This window comes from Sinocyclocheilus anshuiensis, unplaced genomic scaffold, assembly GCF_001515605.1.
Source record: "Sinocyclocheilus anshuiensis isolate Anshui unplaced genomic scaffold, SAMN03320099.WGS_v1.1 scaffold420, whole genome shotgun sequence".
In the NCBI taxonomy this organism is placed as follows: domain Eukaryota; kingdom Metazoa; phylum Chordata; class Actinopteri; order Cypriniformes; family Cyprinidae; genus Sinocyclocheilus; species Sinocyclocheilus anshuiensis.
Genome location: NW_015557082.1, coordinates 491,305 through 514,302, shown reverse-complemented (window position 1 = coordinate 514,302; position 22,998 = coordinate 491,305). Strand labels below are relative to the sequence as shown.

The 22,998-nt window shown below is 38.3% G+C and overlaps 2 protein-coding genes across 3 annotated transcripts in view; one reads left to right on the top strand and one right to left on the bottom strand.

The window, feature by feature from the left end:
* Positions 1-6,902, top strand: part of shc2 (SHC (Src homology 2 domain containing) transforming protein 2) — a 20,768-nt gene extending 13,866 nt beyond the window's left edge. For both annotated transcript variants that reach the window (XM_016471746.1, XM_016471745.1), the window contains 11 exons: positions 847-907; positions 1,012-1,131; positions 2,004-2,057; positions 2,166-2,217; positions 2,419-2,545; positions 3,304-3,481; positions 3,934-4,027; positions 4,447-4,614; positions 4,701-4,990; positions 5,980-6,138; positions 6,223-6,902. In XM_016471746.1, coding sequence (XP_016327232.1) covers positions 847-907; positions 1,012-1,131; positions 2,004-2,057; positions 2,166-2,217; positions 2,419-2,545; positions 3,304-3,481; positions 3,934-4,027; positions 4,447-4,614; positions 4,701-4,990; positions 5,980-6,108 — 1,273 coding nt within the window. In that variant the 3' untranslated portion in view covers positions 6,109-6,138; positions 6,223-6,902. The remainder of the gene's footprint in view (positions 1-846; positions 908-1,011; positions 1,132-2,003; positions 2,058-2,165; positions 2,218-2,418; positions 2,546-3,303; positions 3,482-3,933; positions 4,028-4,446; positions 4,615-4,700; positions 4,991-5,979; positions 6,139-6,222) is intronic.
* Positions 6,903-10,499: 3,597 nt separating this feature from the next.
* Positions 10,500-22,998, bottom strand: part of LOC107676943 (ankyrin repeat domain-containing protein 24-like) — a 16,027-nt gene continuing 3,528 nt past the window's right edge. The window contains exons 8-22 of the mRNA XM_016471687.1: positions 22,136-22,311; positions 21,638-21,660; positions 19,481-19,567; positions 18,198-18,326; positions 17,894-18,013; positions 17,199-17,349; positions 16,947-17,098; positions 14,698-14,864; positions 13,459-13,769; positions 13,036-13,373; positions 12,442-12,675; positions 12,163-12,339; positions 11,450-11,605; positions 10,861-10,926; positions 10,500-10,780 (exon numbers count right to left, since the gene is read on the bottom strand). Of these exons, the coding sequence (XP_016327173.1) occupies positions 10,709-10,780; positions 10,861-10,926; positions 11,450-11,605; positions 12,163-12,339; positions 12,442-12,675; positions 13,036-13,373; positions 13,459-13,769; positions 14,698-14,864; positions 16,947-17,098; positions 17,199-17,349; positions 17,894-18,013; positions 18,198-18,326; positions 19,481-19,567; positions 21,638-21,660; positions 22,136-22,311 (2,359 nt within the window). The 3' untranslated portion in view covers positions 10,500-10,708. The remainder of the gene's footprint in view (positions 10,781-10,860; positions 10,927-11,449; positions 11,606-12,162; positions 12,340-12,441; positions 12,676-13,035; positions 13,374-13,458; positions 13,770-14,697; positions 14,865-16,946; positions 17,099-17,198; positions 17,350-17,893; positions 18,014-18,197; positions 18,327-19,480; positions 19,568-21,637; positions 21,661-22,135; positions 22,312-22,998) is intronic.

Genomic DNA, 22,998 nt, shown 5'->3' with positions numbered 1-22,998 from the left:
TTTTGGTTGATTGTAATCTATTACATACCTTTCTATCAAAGTTATCTGACATTATCAAGCTGAATTTGTTCTGACTCAGTTTAACTCTGAGTTCTTGTCATATTTTATTACCATTTTCTAAACTATAGCGAATAAACTGTGATAATGTGAGAAATGTTGAAGGTGTCTGAATAAATTTTGGTTTGACTGTATCTATTTGATGAATGAAGTTAACCAACTAACATTATACATACTCTTTTGGTTTCTGTACCCAATATTTAAAAAATGTACAAATGCAATAAAAATATCGGTATCGGTACTCGGTATCGGCAAGTACCAAAAATAAAAGTATCCGTATCGGGCGAGTACTGGAAAAAGTGGTATCGGTGCATCCCTAGTTTTGGCTTGTTTCTTACTTTGTTTTTATTTGTTTTATTTTACCTTTATTTGGTTTTCTTTTGGTTTGCTTTGATTTGGTTTTATTTTGCTTTGATTTGGTTTGTTTATGACACAGTATTTATTGATGTATGTATGTATGTTTTGTCCTTTGGTTTGTTTTTTTATTTGTTTCCTTTTGCTTTACGTTTTTGAAATTGTGTCCTATGATTTTAGAGTTTTGCTTTGCTCCGTTTATTATTTTATCCATTGACAATATACAGATGGGCCCCTGTTTGTTGACCTGCTTTGAATAAGCATTATGCTTAGGCTCAGACTCATTCCTCATTTATTTTCACACTGTGGTTGCACTGAAACACATGGGAAATTGTTTGTTATGGGTTTTCCAGATATGTGAGATTTCGAGATCTGGTAATACTTCTCTGATAGTGCTCTTTTTTTTTGTAAATGTGTGTGTGTGTGTGAACACAGGGAGGCCATCAACAGGTTGTGTGAAACTGTACCTGGAGGAAAAGCTGCCTGGAAGAAGAAAGTAAGAGAGAAAACTGTAGTTTTGGCCTTGGCATTTTTTATTATTAAGCATAAATCTAAGAAAATGTAGTGACATCCAAATGTTTGTTTTGCTGCCCATTTTAGACCACCAATAAATCCCTCCAGTCTATCATGGGGAAGAGTAACCTACGTTTTGCTGGAATGAGCATCGGCGTCAACATCTCCATTGATGGCTTGAGTCTCCTCGTCCCCACCACACGACAGGTCGGCCTCCTCTCATGCTGGATATCCCTTCAAATCATATCAGAACAAACAACTTTTCTCACTTGTTTAGCTATGGAAAGTTTGATTCATTTTAGTGAATCAGTTAATTTGGATGAATAGATTCAGATTTTTTGATAAATGTTTCACTGATTTAAGTTCCTCTCCAGCACTGTAGTAAATAGTTATATGTTTTGACTTAACTGCTTAAAGGGTTAGTTCTCCCAAAAATTAAAATTCTGTCATTAATTACTCATCCTCACATTGTTCAAAACACGTGAGACCTTTGTTCATCTTCGGAACACAAATTAAGATATATTTGATGAAATCCAAGAGCTTTTTCGTGAATGGCGGCCGAGACTGACCCGGAATAGAAGAAATCGTTACAAAAAATAAGTAACTTTTTTGTTTTCTTTGCGCACAAAAATATTCTCGTAGCTTCATACATTTAAGGTTGAACCACTGATGTCACATGGGCTATTTTAACAATGTCCTTACTACCTTTCTGGGCCATAAAACATTTCAGTTCCCTTGTTGTCTATGGAGGATCTCTCAGATTTCATCAAAAATAACTTCATTTGTGTTCCAAAGATGAACGAAGGTCTTACAGGTTTGGAATGACATGAGGGTGAGTAATTAATGACAGAATTTTCATTTTTGGGTGAACTAACCCTTTAAAGTAGGATGTTTCTAATTTTCCAAGTCTAAGTTATTTGTAGTAAATAGTTTTTCTTAAAAAAAAATATTGCCCCTTTAAGTGGCTTCAGAACTCTTGTAGTCCCTTGACAGTTTTTAAAAAATTTTTTTTTAATAAGTGCTGAATATTGATTTGAATTGAAGATATCACATCATCTCACTCTCATCTCTTTATGTAGGCGATTGCCCATCACCCCATGCAGTCCATATCTTTCGCCTCTGGTGGAGACTCGGTGAGGCCTCTTCTGCATGTTTAATGCCTCTTCTTTCCACTCTTACCATTTCTTTCTCCACTAATAAATGCCACCTGATTCTTACTCTGATTTCATCTTGTGCTGCAGGATACACCCGATTACGTCGCTTATGTGGCCAAAGACCCTGTCAATCAAAGAGGTATTTTTAGAATAATTATTTTTTTGTTTTTATTTTATATATTCATTTTTTTATATTTTATTCATTTTAGATTTGATTGTTCATGCATATTATGCACAGAATCCTATTTCCCTTTGATTTTCAGTTTTATTTGTTTGTCACATGCTATTTTGGCTAGATTTCTGACATATGAACAATGTTACCTTTTTCTCGTCCCTCTAGCATGTCACATCCTGGAGTGCTGTGACGGTCTTGCTCAGAATGTGATCAGTACCATCGGCCAGGCTTTCGAACTGCAGTTCAAACAGTACCTACACAGCCCGCCCAAAGCAATTCCCACCATGGATAGGTGAGATTCACATAATTTCGCATAAACCATATTGTCTGTTTGGGCTTTTGAATGCATCACAACATGAAAATTATAGTAGTTGCTTCATCGTTTCACCTGCAGTTAATACTGAGCTTCAGTTCTGAGCAGTTTTCGCAAGGTTGAAACAGGATACACACGGCTTGTGTTTCATATAGCCATCCTGTTTTGATTCCAGGCCGTTATTTAAAGCTAAATTCATTTAAGGGGTTCTCAGAAACTGCTCTGGACTGCTCAGTGTCGCATCATTAATGGATCATTTCTTTCATTTTGTTCTGTTTCAAATCATCGTTGTAACATGCGCTTTCTTGACTTTAATATAAACAGTCTTCCAAAACATAGTGGGCTGCCTTGTAGTCTACTTCCCTATACTGGCAGCATCCTAACCAACACTTTTTTAACTAACACTTTTTTTTGTTGGTTAATTTGGTGAGTTTGTGTGACCATCTTGAACCTGTAGGAGAAATTGTTCACCACCCTCACATGAAATTCCCAATTGCTATTAAGATGACTGGATTTTGCTCACTCAGAACAACGGTAGATGTGAACTCAGCTTTATACTCGTTAAACATAAAGCACACACAAATAATAGGTAATATTGTCAATCTTTAAGTACACACTGCTAGATAAACTGTTTTCTGTTGATACATTCCAGTACCAAATTATTTATATATTTATATTAAATATACATTTACTTTCACTGATCTCTAAGATGCTAAATAGCTTTATTTAATGGTTAGGACCATACGAACAGAAGAGTCGGCATGGGGTGATGACGAGGAATCTTCTGAGCACGATTACTACAACAGCATCCCAGGAAAGGAGCCTCCTGTGGGGGGAGTGGTGGACTCTAGGCTCAGGCCTCCTGCGGGCCTACTGGGTCACGTCCATACGCAACCACAGAGCAAAACCGCTCAGGTAAACTATTATATAGACTTTATTATAGATGTGTGTAGATTTTTATTGCTGTCTTTTATGAACAGCATGAAGTTTGTGGAGACAATTCGCTAAGGTTGGTCTTAATAAAGAAACATCCATTTCTGTTAGTGGTGTTAGTTAGCATAACGCTAATGGCTTCAGACAAATAGCTGTTTATGAATACAGCACATTCTGTAATGAAAGCTGAAAGCCCATATGCCATTTGTAAGAAATGAGCAATTCTTCAGTTATCAATGCTTATTTTTAAAATGACTTAACCTTTTGAAACCTTTGACCTCTTTAACCTGACCTGTCAAACCATCTATCATTATTTGCTTTAAGTACTTTCTGCACTGAAAAAAAATCAATATCTTAATTTCTATCTATCTATCTATCTATACAAGTGTGTTGTACTCATGCAACTGATCTCACACCTGTGCTTATTTTTTCAGATGGGGTCACTGGCCAAAAGAGATGCAGGCAGCCTCGCTGCCGCCCACTTGTGTTATGAAGTGCACTGGGACACGGAGAACAACAGCAGCTCAAGTGAGACGCCTGCTGGTTATTTATCAGCATTACGTTACTCTTGTGATATTTTAGTACTTTGAAGTGATTTCTGAGCCTTTTACTGGGTTTGATATTCCAGATGTTCCCTTCTAATTGCTTAGTTATTTACACTCTTTAAATAAAGGTTCCAAAAGGGTTTTTTCGCAGCGATGCCATAGAACAGGGGTGTCCAAACCTGTTCCTGAAGGGCTATAGAAGAACCATTTTGGTGCCACAAAGAACCTTAAAATAACCATTTTTTTCTTAGTGGGTAATCTAAAGAACTTTTTCAGAACATTTTTTCATCAGAAAGGTTCTATGGATGTTAAAGGTTCTACATGGAACCATCAATGCCAATTAAGAACATTTATTTTTAAGAGTCTAGTAACCTGTTTATTTTCCTTTCACCATTTCTGTAGCTTTGACTTCCGATGGTTACCTCCGAGCAGATGGTCATCCTACAGGTAGCCGCGATTACGAGGAACATCTGTATGTAAACACCCAGAATCTGGACAACATGGAGGCCTCAATGGATGCCCGAGGAGGACGCAGATCCGAGAGTCCAAAGAAAGACATTTTTGATATGAGTGAGTCCACTACAAATGACTGTATTACGATTATATATGTTTGATGAATACGTTAACTACCATTCGTACTGTTTTCAACCCAACAGGGCCATTTGAGGACGCCCTGCGTCTACACGAGGCTGGAGGAGTTTGTGTATTGGAGGACAAGTGGCCGAGTCCCCCGCGGCGCCGGGCCCCCGTCGCCCCCACGGAGGACCAGCTGCGGCGGGAGATGTGGTACCATGGCCGCATGAGCCGCAGGGACGCAGAGAATCTGCTGGGTCGAGATGGAGATTTCCTGGTGAGGGACAGCGCCACTAACCCGGGCCAGTATGTGCTGACTGGGATGCAGTGTGGGCTTCCCAAACATCTGCTGTTGGTGGATCCTGAAGGAGTGGTGAGTGGCGCTTCAAGCTCAGTTTTTATACTGTAGATTTTGATGAGGATCCAGTTTGATGTCAGAGTTGGGTTTCCAAGAACTCACAAAGTAATCAATGAAACCCCCAAGTTCTCTTGAAAAGGAGGATTGGGGTATGTTGTACAGGTATGTGGAATCAAAGTATATTTCACTATTGATATGAAAGCAATCCAGGCCTTATTTGCCTGATAAGTTGTCTATTAATGATTTGCTTGATTGTCGTAGTTCTGTTGATGACGACAACAACAACAACAACAATAATAATTATTAAATAAATGTTTATATTTATATAGCATTAATATTTTAGAAAAAAATACACAAAATAAAAAAATAAAATAAGTGAAATAAAACAGATTAAAAATGCTAAAATTAAAGTAAAAATTCAAAACAGTTATTATTATTATTATATATTTAAAAATAAATGTTTTTTATTTGTATAGCACTGTTCATAAATAAAATGATTCACAGGACACACTATAAAAGTATTTTGATAAATATATTCAAATTTAATAATTCTACAAAAATAATTAAAAACTAAACAAATAAGAAAATAAAATTGAAATGAGAATAAAATAATATTAATTATAATGTGTTATGTATTATTAATATAAAATAGAATAATGTTATTAAAAAACTAAGAAAAAATTACATTAATATACAGATAAATATGCTAAAAATTAAAGTGAAAAATAAAAAATAGGAATTATTATTAAAAAGTCAGTAAAAATAAAATAAAAATTAATAATACTATTAATAATAATAATAGTAGTAATAATAATTATAAATGTTTGTTGGCTAAAAAAAATAAAAGTAAACAAAAAAGGGATAAAATGCTAAAATTATTTTAATTATTATTATGAAAAATAATCTAACTTTGCACCGTCAAACCAATTATGAAAACACCCTTAAACCACATCAGTTCACATTTTCCTTATATGGCCATAATTTATTAATTCATTTTTCATTAGGTTCGGACTAAAGACATGCTTTTTGAGAGCATCAGCCCCCTGATCAACTACCACCTGACAAACAAGCTGCCGATTGTTGCAGCAGAGAGCGAGTTACACCTCCAGCAGGTGGTCTGCAGAAAGAACTGACTTCCGGTTGAAGCCCATATAGGGTACATGGTAAGAGGTTTGCGGCATTTTTCTACAGATTATCAAAGCTGTTTGGTTGGGTAATTCATAGCTTATGTATTGTGTTTTTTTTAGGGTGCAAGGCCATCCCCTGTGCTGCCAATCTAGAGGCCCCACACTATTGCCTTAAACAGACTCTGAGCTTCCACTGGGACTTGTGGGATATCGCTGTTCCTTAGGCACTGACCACAAACAGCTTTCAGCATGTCTTGCTCAATCCACCCCTTCTTCAACAGAGAAGACCCCAACTGAGAGTTTGGCATTGGGAAATAAAGTGCTTGTGAACACTTTTTCCCAGCAGACTGTTCAGAAATGTGAACTTATGTGAAACACATGAGACAAACCGTCTGATTCCTTTACATCCATACGAGCGCTCGTCCGTCAGTGAGCTGTTGTTTCTAAATGTGATGTATTGAGTAACCGTGGCTCTGATCTTCTCTGACGGTCACCTCTGACACTCTGGACTTCATTGTGTTGTGCTTACCAACGGTTTGCTCTCAGGATGCAGTATTTAAGGACATTATATAAAGCTCAGTCGCTCTCTAATGCAGTCGTATCAAATGCACATGTTTCATTTATGAACTCAGCACCAAACGTTTGGGTCGTGCTCATGTGATATTGCCCTTTTTTAAACCTGAGTGATTCAGACATGCATTATACTAAACAAATATTCCATTTCTCTTTTGTGTTTAGTCACAAACAAATACCCACAATGCGTACAGTTTTGTTTAAAGGTGCATTCGGTAGTTTGGTGCTCATTAAAAAAAACATGTGGTCACATTAACAAAACATAAGCGTAAATTTGCGGGCAAAGAAGGTTTGTTATCCATTATCAATAGTGTAGCTAACACTGCTTAATCAGAGGTCAGTTCCAAACTAAGCAACTTTTTATTGGCAAATGTGAATTTGCAACAATGCAAACTTGAATCTGATGCGAAATCCACATCAAGGTTCCCGTCACATTTGCCTAGGTTAAGCGAATTTTCGTCATTTCAATAGGAATCCATTCACCTGATCAACTACCAGCTGACAAACAAGCTGCTGATTTACGTAACAAACTTTAATATGATGCGAAATTTGGGAAATGTGTCATTAGTGCGAATAAAATCATTGCATAATGCTCTTTCTGATACAACCGGATGTGTCAAACTCGATTGTCAATAAGCTCTTCGCTGATTGGCTTGCGCGACAACGCGAATTTTGAGGCGTATTGAAGACGTTATTGAGGCGTATATCGCACGTTTCGTGGCAATCGCGTCGCCCGTGCAAATTTGCATCTGTTGGTGTCTTTGCATTGACTTTGTATGTAATCTACTCGTGCGAATAATTAAGTTCGCTTCTGGTGTGCACACACCATTACTTGAATAAAAACATAATAATGCTCTCCTCCATTTTCTGATACAACCGACAACGCTTCATGCGAATTTCCCACTTTAGTTGAAAATGTTAATTTTTCAACTTGCGCGGAAGACACGATTGAGACAAATATCGTGTTCGCCGCAATCGCTTCACTCATTTCACCCCCCCCAAAATTTTGATGCTAATGCATCCCTTGCTAACTTTCTTGCGTCCCTCACACAAAATTCTAGATTGCGCAGATTCCTATGGACGTGACATTTCGCTGTACAATATGAATGCACCCTAAAAAGTAAATCCTCACAATCCTGTAGATACGCTAGTGGCGAAGTGTAGTCTGGTGATGTGAAAAACGAAAATTAGACAATGAAACTTGCTGCGCTTTATCAGTGAAGACAACAGGAGTATCTGTACGACTGGAAAAAAAAAAAAAAAAACGAGCGCAAACATCGCTATGGCATACATAAGATTTGATGATGAGAAAAAGCGTTTAACACCATGTGGCTTTGGTACTTAAAGTACACAAACAAGAGCAATGCTAACGCTAGCTAACTACTGAATGCACCTTTAAAGTCCTCATATGTATTATTTTGCTGTTTATCTGGGCACAAAAGTCAACCACAAACTTTTTTTTAATACATTTCAATAAATAGTTTGTAATGTCAAACCATTTTATTTCAACCTAAAAGCTGCTTTCTGGAGAAATGTCATCAAATGAAACCTGCCTCTATAAATGTTCAAATATTCTGGTTATATAAAAAGAAGAGTCTGGCTCACTAGTGTATAAAGAACCACATTTTCTTTGTCTTCCCCCACTATCCAAAAAGAAGATTCCAGTGCCTTAGAAGTTTTTATTTTTTTACTTCAAAAATCCTTCCACTTACTTAGGGTTTATACATCCTTTCTGCATCATAGTTTCTGTTATTAAGCTATTGCGTACAGTATGCCAGCAGCTGAATTTGGAATAACAAAGCACACTACTCTTACTATTTCAGCAATATTAGAATATGGCAGAAATGGAAAGAATAGCCAGGGTCTATCTAGTTAGCCTACTTAAATTAGAATCAGATAGCAGATGCTGTAGCTACACCATTTGGGTCCAAAAAGCATCTTTATCCACTGACAAGCATTTAAAAGTATCCATGGGTTTTTGCAAACAACATATAAATTACAGATATTTCAAAACACATACTTACAGGGTTCTTGCTCCAGCCTAGCAACTGACATTGAGATAAATGTGAATGCTAGCGGCTAGCTTTCTCCAGGTATTCTAGACCTCATTGCCACCACGAAAACCACTTTACTTTCTCAGGATGTTGTTTCTCTATGCTCTGTTACTCTGATCTAAAAGCATTCTCAATAAAACTGAACAGGAAGGGAAAAGTAAAAGGAAATGTTTGGTTTATTTTTAAAGAAACAGTACTCCCAAAATGCAAATGTTGCCATTATTGTCCATACGACTTGCAATGATGGTCACGAGTCATATGGATTACTTTTATGATGTTTTGTTATTTTTGAGAGCTTAACATTGTACACTATCATTCAAATGTTTGTGGTGAGGTTTGATGTTTTTGAAAGAAGTCTCTTATGCTCACCAAGGATGCATTTATTTGATCAAAAATAATCCTGATATGCTGATTTGCTGCTTAAGAAATATTTTTTACTATTATCAATGATGACAACAGTTGTGCTATCTAATATTTTTGTGGAAACTGTGATGCTTCTTTCAGGATCCTTTGATAAATAGAAAATTAAAAAGAGTGGCATTTATTTGAAACAAAAACCTTTTGTAACATTCAAATGGACTTTTCTGTACCGTCCACTAGGGCTGTCAAAATGGCTGAAAAACGAAATCCGAAAATTATATATGTATGCATAGTTTAATACAAAGGGCCGAACACCAATCACACAAGAGTAAATTTTTCATTTAAAAACACGAGTTGCAGTGGGATGGGGGAAAAAAACCGCCATAAAGTCTTGAGATTTGTTTTTTCAAAGTTAAACTAGCATTAATTTTACATGGATTTCTAAACAATCGGCTCTTTTGTGTGAGACGCGAGTGCAACGGTGATAGAATATATATATAAAATATGCGTTCTGTGTGAACGGCTTGGTTTCAGTTTTGACGTAAAGATCTGCTCCCCATTGATGTTCTCTTTTCCCGCAATATTTGACAACTGGCTCTGTTCTTGTTGTTTCCCTACTTGCCAAATGCTGAGGATGTTTTAGTTTTGTCATTTTTTCCAGTGTTTTACTCTTAAAATATTTTCTTTACGTGCAGAGAGATGACTATTAAGTAAGCTATTTGTAAATACAAAATTCTCAGAAAGAGTAAATGTTGGGGCTCGACTGTGGTCGACATAGCAGCATTGACCAATAGCATAAGTTTGGGGCGGGGCTATTTGTTTGATTGACTAAGTGATTAGAAAACCTGTTCGGTAACAGTCATTATTTTTGCATTAAGTTTAATATAGTTAGTGGCACTAATATTTCACACTTCAAACTGAAAGTTTTTAATTGAAAACTTCTCAAAAAAACAAAATCCTAAATTTATAGACTAATTCGAAATGGGATTTTTTTTTTTTTTTTTTTGACAGCCCTACCGTCCACCTTCATTGTATGGAAAAGAGCAGCTTGGACATTCTGCCAAGCATCTCCTTGTTTTTTTTTAACAGAAGAAAAAATAATACAGGTTCATAACAAATTTGAATTTTACACGAAATATTACTCTGATTTCAAAAGGAAAAGAAACCTGTACTAACAGACGTGCTCAGCTGTTTGTGGTGAGCTCATGTGGATGTGCCAGACCTGAATACCAGCTGAGTTTGAAATAGATTACCTGTGGTGTGCTACGCATCTTTTTAACACCACGGAAATTCATCATAACGTACTTTTTACCACAAAGTAAATTCTGACATACAGTACTGTGAGAGGCCTGCAAAGAAAGTGTCAACCGCAGAGTTACAAAGAAAGGCACATCAGCAGCATTTCTCCGTTTATTGAAATGTGGTACAAAAGTATCTGTGTTGTCCCTCATAAATCATCACATACAGGAAATATAATCATCTCTGTCATGTTCCAAAACTATATCTTCTCATTCAGTTTCAGTGCCTCTTGTTGGCGGTGCACAGTGGTGATACACTTCGGTTCAAGGGTACGTATAGCAGTCACTTGAACTCTTTGTATTGCTGTCAGTTGCAAAGCACTAATTTTGACCTTTCTGTGTCATACGGAGGATTTGAAGCAAAAGCGCCTGAACTTCTTCATCCATCCGGCCCTGTTAAGTCATAAACAGTCACATAGGTATGTGTAACATAAGACGTTCCTGTAGATGTAAGGTTGGGTTATGTGTCTCACCTGTACAGCAGCTAATAGATGAGAACGATATATTGAAACGACAGTCTTGTGTTTGCGCTCCCAGTCCTGAGCACAAGATGAAAGGAAAGACTTTAGACGTGTGTTATTCATTTAAATGCGCATACTTTTAAATATAAAGGTTCTTTATTGGCAATCCATGGAATCTTTCCATTCCGCACAAGGTTCTCTACAGTGGAAAAAGGTTCTTGAGATTTATTAAAATGTTCTTCACACTAAGGAAAAAATGGTTCTTTTCACTGAAAGTTTTTTAGGGAAGCAAAATCAGTTCTTCTACACTCTTAAAAATGAAGGTTCCAAAAGGTGGTCTTCACAGCAATGCCACAGAAGAACTTTTTTTGGTTCCCCAAAGAACCTTTCCTTGAACAGCTCTTAAAATAACCATTAGTTTCTTCATGTGAAGAACAGTATACAAATCAGAAGAACTTTTTTTCCACTATAAAGAATCTTTTGTGCAAGGTTCCAAGGATCTTAAAGGTTCCTCATGGAACCATCAATGCCCATAAAGAACCTTTATTTTTAAGCGTGTAATTATCAATAAGGCTGATAAAGCGAGGAGCGTTACGCTCACCTGGAGTTGCTGTGTTAATGAGGTTACACGGTTCTGCAGTGCCAACTGTTGTCCAGGTATCCCTGAGGATGGTGGCGATGGAGAACGTGCCAGTGGAGGAGTCAAAGCCCCCAGAGCCTCCTTCAGACGAAAAACCTCCTTAGACAACTCTGTGATCTGCAGGGAGACGGTAAGAAAGTGGAAAAAGAAAGAATCAAATGTCCATATCATGGATTTTTACATCATTCACAGTGATCTGTGAGAATGGACAGGCGCTAAAGTGTTATTTGGATGGAATTTACTGATGCGATTCTCTGATTGGTGGAATTTTTTCCAGAATTATGGGTAATGTAGTTTCTCACCACTAATTCCACTACTGAACATGATTATGTACTGATGACTTCAACAAATATATATAGCATCGATTAAAACCTTGTAGCTCACACTAGGTCTTTTTATGGTTTATAAGTTGTTGTTAAAAATCAATTCCCCTATTGAGAAAATGAATGGGATTTTGCTTCCAGAACCCAACTGCTGCACTCTGTTCACAACTCCTCTCCTGTGGCCTCATTGGATAGTCAAGTGTCCATTAGATGTGCACTTCAGAGTCTCACTGGAGATCCAGGTACTTATCGCCTACTGTTTTATCAATACTGTGAATTCGGACATACTACGGATTGTATAGTATGGAAGTAGGCATATTCGGATACAGCCCAACTTTTTCACCCTCACACCTTGCGGTCTTTCTCCTTAATGAGCCCCTGCGAGTCTTGGATGTCCTGGTGCAGCTGTTGGATGTGGGTGGACTCGGCCTGAAGATCCGCCAGCTGCTTTTTAACTGCCTCCAGCTGGGATTCAGCCACCTGACGCTCACTCTTATTAAATAAAGCCTCCCGCTGCACCTGGAACACCTGCGGAAGGAGACTTTTTAAAAATAAAACTTGGCTCGTTTTTATCATGTGCAAATAGGTGGAGTGGAAACTGTCATAAACAACATCAAGGACAACACACACCTCAGTGCATGTCTTCTCGTGCTTGCGTGCTAGATCGGCTAACTGGGCCATCAGGGTATTGATCTCAGCCTGTAGGGAGAGTCTCTGGGCCTCATGGTCTTCTTTGGATACCAGTCCCTGTTCTAAAGCTTTCTGCGATCGCAGCTCTTTCAGTTCCGTCTCTTTTTCACTCAGAGACTCCTGAGCCGCTCTTGCACTCTGCCGACTCTCCTCTAGAGAGTGCTCTAGCTCTGCCTGAAGTGAGGAAGAATCAAGCTCAGAAACCATAGTTCAAGGGTGTCCAAACCTGCTCCTAGTGGGTCAACGTCCAGCAGAACTTAACTCCAACTTGCCCCAACACACTCCTTAATTAGGGTTGGAGCTAAACTCTGCAGGACAGTGGCCCTCCAGGACCAGGAATGGACACCCCTTTTCTATGCATAGAGAAAAAAGCATTTCTGCAGTATTAGCATTTATTCTATTCCAAATGCGTGTTTTTACTTCAGTGAATCAATTCTAACAGATGAGTGCTTTGTGAATCATTTTGAATGAGTCGTTAAAAGGATTCATTCGCAAATTGGACAATGCTACATTTTAGCATCTTATGTAACCTACCTTGACTTTATCATGTTCTTCCTTGCTAACTGAGTCTTTTTGCACAGCCTGCAGCTCAGATTCCAGTCTGGCGAGCTCAGTTTGAGCTTGCTCAAGCAGTGCCTGCTCTGTTTGCAGCTCTTTTTCTGTTTGCGCTAACTGCTGGGCTATTGCGGACAGCACCTCCTGGTGTTTCACCAGCGGTATTGCATCTCTCAGCTGTAGTACATCCTGAGCCCGGCTTTCTCTCTCGGCACAAAGGCTGTCCAGAGCTTGTGCTGCATCTTGCCTTGCAACTTCCAGCTCCTCCTGTATCACCTCTAAGGTCCGTCCGCCTGGCGACAGGTGCAGAAAGTGCTCTGATTGGTCAAAAATTGGAGTTATATTTAAAGGGGTCATATGATGCGATTTCAAGATTTCCTTTCTCTTTGGAGTGTTACAAGCTGTTCGTGAATAGCAGAGCTGCCTCAAGTTCTGTCACCCTCTGTTTCAGCTGTTGGATGGTGTCATTGTCACCTTCACTAAGCCCCTCCCCATCTGTCTTCTTGCTAGCTAGCTCCGCCTCCAGCTCCTGCTGGTTCTCCAGATTTGCCCCTTTCTCAGGGGACTCGGAGCCCCCTTCATGTTTCGCTCCTGCTTCCTCCACTGAATAGACCCCCAGACGCATCTGTTCTCTGATTTCCTCTAACTCGGCCTGGGCTTGGGCCAGCTGTTCCTCCAGAGCTTTTTGATCTTTCTCCTCTTTCTCCACAGATCTAAGGAAAGCAACCGTTAGGAAAGCAAATGTTTTAATTACTTGACAGGATTCATATGTGCATGAGTGACTGATATTAGTTTAGATTAGGTAAGTTCCAGTTTCAACTCCAACAACTTCCTTGTCAATAGGGGTAAGAATCACCAGAGGCTAATATCATCACAATACTTAAGCCATGAAATGATATTATTGTGTAATTTTTTTTTCAACTGCAGAATGTCAAGCAGACCAACTGACCAACACTGTCATAAAAAACTGTCAATTATGCTGCATGCACCAGTATTGGTATAAAATATTTTTGATTTTATTACTCAGAACCAAAATATTTTCATATTTGCAATTTATAATAAAATATTGATACTTGGAGCTCATATTGACACATTGTCGCCAAGCAAAATAATGTGATACTATAACGTATTGTTTTATTTCCCCCACCCCTACCTGGTAATGGTTACGTTTCCTAATTTTCATTTACATAGGTTTATTTTTTAGGTACGTGCCAGTTCCAATATCTACCAACAACATTTTCTATCAATGGTGAAATATTTTTTGTTATTTTTGAGGAATGATTGTGTAAAATTAGGATTTACATTCAGCAATTTTGCAATATAGCTGAATTCTGCAATATCAAGCAGTATAATGGACTGTTTTTGAAAAGGTAAAATAACTAAAGCGAACGTCGCACAGTCAAGTTACAATTGGCCGTGCCCACTCTTACGTTTAAAATAAGGTCGATAATATCCAATGAAGAAACAAGTTACATGTTAACATTGACAATAAGCAAAAACTAAAAAAAAAAAAGTTTTGTCTTCCAGACAAAAATACACCAAATTAATAGATATAGACGACATATACAGTATGTTCTATCTGAATCATATCAAGAAAGAGATTGATAAAATATTAGTCTGATCTCATTTTAACCATATTACCCAGGATCCTCTGCGATGCTTGAAGCTTCAGTTGAAGCCTGGGCTCTTGAGTATTTCTCCTGTAGTTCCTCAAACTCTCTCCTTAAAGATTCATACTGAGCTGTGGGAACAAAATCTGGGCCCGAGCTCTGCATATCCGTGTCATCCTTCTCAAACATTTCCAGCATCTGCAGACCACAACACAATAGAGCTAAAAATATTGCAATAACTAAGGTATTTATTGGTTTTCTTTTTTAAAGACAGCACATGTAGTTGCCATATGTTGCCTCAGCCATTATCCTCATAGCGTTCTTTGATCTGTTTGTTTAACCCTGGACTTCAATGAAAATACAACCCAGTTTTGGAGAACCTTCCCAAACATGGCTGATTTATTTAAAATGTGCAGTTGTAAGTGATAAATTTGCTAAACACTTTCTACTAAGCTCATTTGAACAAGAAAACATACGTTTGCTGCACATGTTCCCCTAACATTTTCCACAAGGGCTGTGGAATGTCATATTAGCACTTCACATACATGCCATGCTATTTTTACCAGAATGCAGTACCACACTGATCTGATTAATGCTATTGTCAGCTGTGCTTTAGCTTCATAAATAAGCTCTCTGTATACTAAGACCATGAAACATATGATTATAATTGGGAATTGTGTGTCAAAGTATAATCTCAAAATGACTGAAACATCATTTATACAACCAACTAGTAATATGATTTAATGGTTTATCACTTTTGACCAATAGGTGGTGCTGTTATCAAATTGATGTGGTGTGGTCAGTGTGAGGTGACAATGGCACATACAAAGTTTGATATCAATATGTCAAAGCTTTGCAGAGAATACAGCCTCAGACGCAGTTTGGCATCATTCCAGCAAATTCATGCGTTAAACAGAAACCATTTCATCTATCTACACGAAATCCATACATTTTTGCCAGCATGGTCTGAAGATGATATTAATTGAATTTGGTGAAAATCAAAGCAGTGGTCTAGGAGGAGTTCGAAAAAGTAGGTTTTCAGAGAAAATCAAAATGGAGGGCAGAAAGTTTGGCCGATTATGGGATAATTGGTATCAATGTTCTCGGCATGATCCAAGGAATTTATCAAGATCAGTCTCATGATAATAGGCAAAACTAATCAAAAGCTATTAGCATTTTTTGAAATTCCAATTTTTGACCACAATGTGGCTTTTTGAGTACCTTCAGGGCATGGTGCTGAAAACATACGTTTCTTGACGATACACCAATGCTGTTGTAAAACATAGCATTTTTTTGTCAAAATTCAAAATGGCTAACGCTCAAAATGGCCAACATGGGAAAATTGGGTATTGTTCTATATCGAACTGAATCTTGTGATTTTTGGCCGAACCGTTCAGAATTTATAAGCAAAATATAGCACTGTGCTGAAACTGAAACTGTGCAGGTAACCTCAGATCATGGTTGTCATAATACACACCAAGTTTGGTCTGAATACGCTAAAGTGTCACGTCCACTTTGGTGAGCTCTTTGACAAATGGTTCAATTTTCATTAACTTTTGTTTCTAGCCTTACGGTTCAAAAGTTATTAGCGCAAACGTGAGTGCAAATTTGGACAAGTGGTGGCGCTAGAGGGTTTGAGTTAGAGACTCCAAATTGGGTGTGGTTAATGTTGGGGCTGTCCTCTATCAGTGTGCCAAATTTCATAATTTTTTACCATACGGTTCTATGGGCTGCCCTAGATTTCCAGAGCAGAGGAATTAGAAGAAGAACACTAAAGGATACAAAAGATGCCTATGGCCCCTAATAAATAAGAGATTAAATATTTTCTTAAGTTTAATTTTTCATTTTATTCTCATGAAAAAAAAGGTAATTTTTTTATTTTTTTGACATTGTTGTTGTTACAATTAAGTTAAAAATGAAGGGTATATTTTCAATGTAAAAATAACAGTGATGAGAATGACTGTTGAGAATGCAAAAAATACAAAAGGAAATACATCTATATCTGAGCTACATATACAGCATCAGGTTGAACTAGTGCATGTGTTGTGTGTTCCCATCTTTAAATCTCTAAAGCACATGTGGGGCTTTAAGAAGCAGGTCATATGCAGTATGTGGTTAGTGCATATTTATCGTGCCCATCTGAATAACCTTTATGAAGCTGCCGAAAACACATCTAAACACAGACAATGAGGTCAGCATTCTGTATGTGTGTGTGCATGCCTGTGATTTAGTGCTTTGCTTGCATTCTGCAAATGTGTGTTTAAAGGAGAGAAACTCCACCTGCACTTTGAGAACCAGGTCGGCATTCTGGGAGGTCATTTCCTCCACTTTTCTGCGAAGCTGGTCTACCATGGCAGGATTCTCTTGAGAGGTGCCCTCAGCCGGCAAATCAGCATCCAGACCTTGCGATTGCTTAGATAGTAACTTCTCTGCTCCCGATACGACATAAACAGAAATGTTCCACTTAATTTGCTCCAGGACTTTTTCCAGCTCTTCCACTCACTTTTGTGACAGGAAGTGTTCTTGGCTCACCTGGGAAGTCCAACATGTCATCTGAGTCCTCCGCGTCTTCAGAGTCACAGGTCACACCGCTCACCTGGGCTGCTCTCAACTCCTCCAGCTCGGCCAGCAGTCGGTCACGCTCTGCCTCAACCTCGCTCAGACGCTCTCTCAGAGAGTTTAGCTGTAGAACATTTTGATATTTAGTGATAACTGCTATATGACAAAATCACACAAATTTAAAGGGATAGATCCCCCAAAAATGAAAATTCTGTCATAATTTACTCACCCACAAGTTGTTCCAAACCTGTATTAGTTTCTTTCTTCTGTTAAACACAAAATGAGATATTTCGAATAATGTTGTTAACCAAACAGTTGATGGTAGCCATTAACTTCCATAGTATATGGGAAAAAAAATTGTATGGAAGTCAATGGCTACAGTCAACTATTTTGGTTACCAAGATTCTTCAAAATATCTTTTGTCTTCAGCAGACAAAAGAAACTCATACAAGTTTTTGTTTTGTGGTTTTTCTGTTATTGAGAGGAAAGCGTGCAGCACATATTTAAACATTCATCATAGGACTTTTTTTGGACTCCTGATTTTGACAATCAGCTTTTTCTGAAAGTAAAGCGCCACTTTTCACTGAAATATTACTTTTTTTGTTTCATTTTGTTCCCTTTCAGTGGAAATTGCTAGTAAGTTTATTATAGTTAAAGAAGTGCAGTACCTCCGCCAGGGCAGTGGTGGCGCTGCTCTGCTGCTGCTCCAGAACCTTGATTTTCTGCAGCAGGCGACCCCTCTCCAGCCTGAGCTTACGGATCTCTTCAAAGACTTCCTCATCCTCCACCTGACACACAAACACACATTGTAGAAATAGTCACAACGCAGAAATAGTCACATGGAATACTGCGCAAATTACTTAATGTGTATGTTATTATGATGTACTGTGACTGCTGACTATGGGGTTAGGTTGGCCAAATTAGTTACAATTCGTTATAAGCAAAAAGTTTTTCATATTGGTTGTCACTCACAAGGTTCTCAGATGGGGCAAGTTGGGTCCTGGGGGCAGGAGAAGGCGGGGCGGGGCTCTGTGAGTCAGGTGACTGGGTGGGGACAGGGGGAGGTGGCGTGCTTGAGGCGTCTGAGGAAGGGGGCGGGCCCTACAGAATTATTAAGCATAAGCCATGCATATTTAACTAAAACAATGGATGTCATTCAAAAACCATGTGTATGATACTAGGGCCCTATGAATTCTGTGATGTTGAAAACACGAAAGGAATCATGGAATTCAGTCATAAAAATGGAATTTACAATATAACATGGAATTTTGCACATTTCGGATGAATAAATCAAAAGGGCTGCACACTTGATCAAACTGCGATGTGGACTAGTGTCTGTGAATACAAAGGGAAAAATAATGCTATTTAAATATTAAGTTATATACTGTATGAATTAAAAAGAAAAATTTGAATTTGTGATAAAATAAAACTGATTTCATAGGGGCCTGAAAATGATTGTTTTTGTTAAACTTGATAAATTGTTGTTATATTCAAGTTTCACGATTTTCAATTAATTAGACATGTTTTTTAAATACTAAAATTTAATTTAATCATTAACGCAGATTACAGAACAATTAAAAATTGATTTTTTATTTTTTTTTTAATTAAACAGAATTTGGGAAAAAAATAAAACTGATTTCATAGGGCCCTATGTATGCACTAATTTGTGTGTGAAAACTTCATAGGAACATTTGCACAAGCAAATCATGATTCATCAAAAGCTTTCAAATTTTCACAAAAGCCCTTATATGGAAATGGTTTGGGTGTGTTTTATTTAGAAGATTAATTTAGAATATTCCAAATTCATTAACATTAGAACGAGATTAAGAACAAATTCCTCTGTGTTGCGAATGTGTTATGAATAACTGTACTTCATAATTTTTTAAGACATTCTCAAGTGTGCATAAATATGAACAATCCATACAATTATTACTGAATAAGACCCAGTGCCATGCATTTAAAGGAATAGTTCGTAAAAATGAAAAACCTGTCATACTTTTATGGTGTTTATTTGTCCTTTTGCAAGCTTGACAACCTCTTCAATATTAAAACAGAGCAGTGTGATCATTTATTAAAACATTTTGTGTTCCACAGAAAAAAAGACCTAGTTTTGGGGCAACATGAGGGTGAGTAAATGATGACAGAATTTTCATTTTTGGGTGGACTATCCCTTTAAAACAATTTTTTTTTTTTTTTTATATTTATCATATTATCATATTTATAATGTTTCATGGGATTCATGAATCCCATTGTACCTGAGCAGGAGATTTAGGAGGAGGAGGGGCTTTCCTTTTGCGGGGTGTGGTTCCACTAGATGGGGGATTGGGAGGAGGAGGAGCCTGCTGGTGTGGGCGGAGTTTCAGGATAGACAAGTTAGAAAGCAAAGCAAATCAGCAGCAGCAGTTAGTTAGATTTGTAACATGCACTTCTGTCTTCAAACTACTGATGCGACTTCTTAAAGGTGAAGTGCATACTTATGTAATGTTAAAAAGAAAGTGTGCCATTTTTTTCCACGTTTAAACATTTTTTTCTTTTCCAACATGCAGAGACAACTATATGTAAAGATGTGGTCACATTCGTGGAATTCACACAAAATTTTGCAGGCAAAAGCTCCATTGTTTATTATTAATAATGTAGTGACACATAAAGCACCACTCACACAGAAATCACTCTCAAACCAAGCAGCTTTCTGTTGGTCAAAACAACAAATTTTTAGAACCTGTTGTGTGAAAATTATTTGCTCTTTTGCAGAATTCACAATTGCATGGAATTACTATTAAAATCACTATTTTGCCTATGAAAATTTGCAGAAGATGAGTAAATCTGACCACAACCTTAAACCAGAATATTGGAGGATTGAAAATGATTTTTGTAATCCCACATGTTGCCACTAGGGGTGCAAACATTACACACTTCACCTTTAAAGGGGTCATATGATGCGATTTCAATTTTTCCTTTCTCTTTGGAGTGTTACAAGCTCTTGGTGCACAAAGAAGAACTGTGAAGTTGCAAAGACTAAAGTCTCAAATCCAAAGAGATATTCTTTATAAAAGTTAAGAGTCAACCACGCCTACCTAAAACGGCTCGTTCTAACACGCCCCCACATGTCTACGTCACGATGTGGGAAAATTTGTATAACGCCGCCCAAATGTTCACGCAAAGAAAGGCGGCGTAACTTTTATTCTTGCTGTAGTTTTGTTGTTGCCCGCCGCCACCATGTCGTGAAGGCACTGTGTGTTTGTGTTTTGTGTGTTTCGTTGTGAAAGCGAAACTTCTTTGTTTGGTCTTCCAAAGATCACCGGATCGGCTTTCACCGTGGACGAAGCAGAGTCCAGCCCGGGGTCGTCACATGTGGTTGCCGCAAGCCCGCCGGACGCTCCTTCGTCGAAAATCCGCCTGCCGCGCCGTTCTCAAGCCCACCGGCCGCCGCTCATTCAAGCCAGCCTCTGCTAACTCTAGCCTGCCGTGTGTGACACTGTTTCGTTGTGAAAACGAAACTATTTTGTTTGGCCTTCCAAAAGAGGACACAACTAGAAATTAGTGGTTAAGTTGTATTTACAACACTGTTCCAGAACACTTCAACCCAAATATTCAGATGTGTGCAGCACATTTTATGGAGGACTGTTTCCTGATCCTGGAAGAGTAGACTACAATGCCGGCTGTTCTGACTCACAGACTGTAAGTACGTTTTTTATATATAAAGAATTTGCCACTAACGATTCAAACACGAGTTTTGAGCAGTGTAGAGTAGCGTTTGTTGTTTGTCATTTCTCCGATCACAAATGCAGACATGGTTTTATGTTTAAGAGGCGCGGCATGATGCAACGCGTAAAAACACAGTATAAGTCATTATAATCCGTAATTATGTCCCCACTGGATGCAACAAATGCCTCGTTTGTAATGGGTTTTAATGTTTTTGTCTCGTCACGCCGGGACAAGGCATCACAGTATGGTAAGGGACGTAACATTTCCGTCACATGCTTGAGGTATTCGGCCAATCACAATGCACTGGATAGCTGGCCAATCACAGCACACCTCGCTTTTCAGACCGATGAGCTTTGTAAAAATCGACGCGTTTCAGAAAGGCGGGGCATAGAGGAGCAACAATAATGTACAGTATGTGGAAAATAATGTGTTTTTTGAAACTTAAACCGCATAAACACAATTCATTACACCAAATACACAAAATAATGTTCTTTTTAGCAGCATCATATGACCCCTTTAAATCAAGCTGTCTGGATACCGCATTTAAGCGACTCTCAGCTGAGTAATAAAATCGACTATATTTGTGAAACATTGGTATTTTAGAGCAGCATAATCCATCCCTGACCATCCTTGAGGATTTTCTGTGGTTTAGTTATTTGTATGCATGTGATAAAGTGTTGGGAGAGGCCGTTTCTTTTGACAATTACCTCCTCACTCGAACCCTCAGTGGCTGGGAATGCATGGGACAGAAATAAGAAACAGACAGCAGTGCGGTGAGACTCACACACACACCATCACTCCAAACACACTCTGCAAGCCACGTTCAAACACATAACTATATATAATCTTCCCGTTCCACCACATGCTCACTGTTGCATTTAAAAAAGAGGCAACATGAAAGCAGACAGGCAGCACATTTATCACTCTGTCAGGTGGTACGACCACAGGGGCCCTTTATTAACACTGGGATCCATTTCCAACTCAGAGCGACATATGTTTCCAATCGGCCTTTGTAACTCGAGTTAGCAAACTTCTCTGTGTTTTCATCCCCTGACCCAACGTAACATCTGCTTTTTAGTCTCTGCTCTCAGATTACGAGCGTATCCAAATTAAAAATGGGGGCCAAACATCAGAGAACCACTAGGCACCAGATGGTCCCTCTCTCTCGAAGAAATTAAAGGTGAGGACGAGATGTGTGTGGTTACCTGTGGAAACGCCTATGCTCTGCAGAAGCAGGGTAATGTTGTGGTTGCCGGCGGTGATGCTGTAGTGGGCGGAGTTGTGCCCCAGGGCATCGGTAAGGTGTGGGTTAGCTCCGCCTTTCAATAACACCTCTACAGTTTCCATGCTGTCACTCTCACAGGTCAACATCAGTGCTGATCTGCCTCGAAACCCAAATGTCCAATATATGAAATCCCCAAAGTATATATTATGTATTGTTTCTGTTGAAAATAACATGATCATTTCTAAGTTTAAACTGAAGGACTAGAAACAAAAACAAAACATTTTAATTATATATGTAAAAAAAAATTATATGATATATCAGGGTAATTGTAGTTAAGTAAAACTAAAACTGTAAAAGCTACTTTTGTTACTTGAAATAAAATTTATTTGAAATGAAATAACAAATAAAAGATCGAAAAATATAGAAAACTTATTTTATTTCAGCTAGTTGCTGAGGCAACATTTCTAATTTTTATTTATGCCGAGTTCACACTGCACGATTTTGCCAAATTTTTCACTCGCCAACAGGTTTTGCGAAATCGCCGACAAATGCCCGAAATCGGATGCAAATAGGTGCTCGTTCACGCGAATGACAATCACGCAGTGTGAATTATCAAAGACACGATCTGAGGTTAGCGCTGACACGTCGCCGACGCCCGCGAAATATTTGGCATGCTAAATATCTGGAGCTGTCGGCGATTCACAATCACGCAGTGTGCAATGATTTCTGATTGAAAACTACATCGGCGATGACCTACAGCCAATGAGAGACCAAGATACAGGGCAGCGGGAAGTTCGGGGAGGAGTTATAGACCAGAATATCAGTATTTTAATAGATATATGA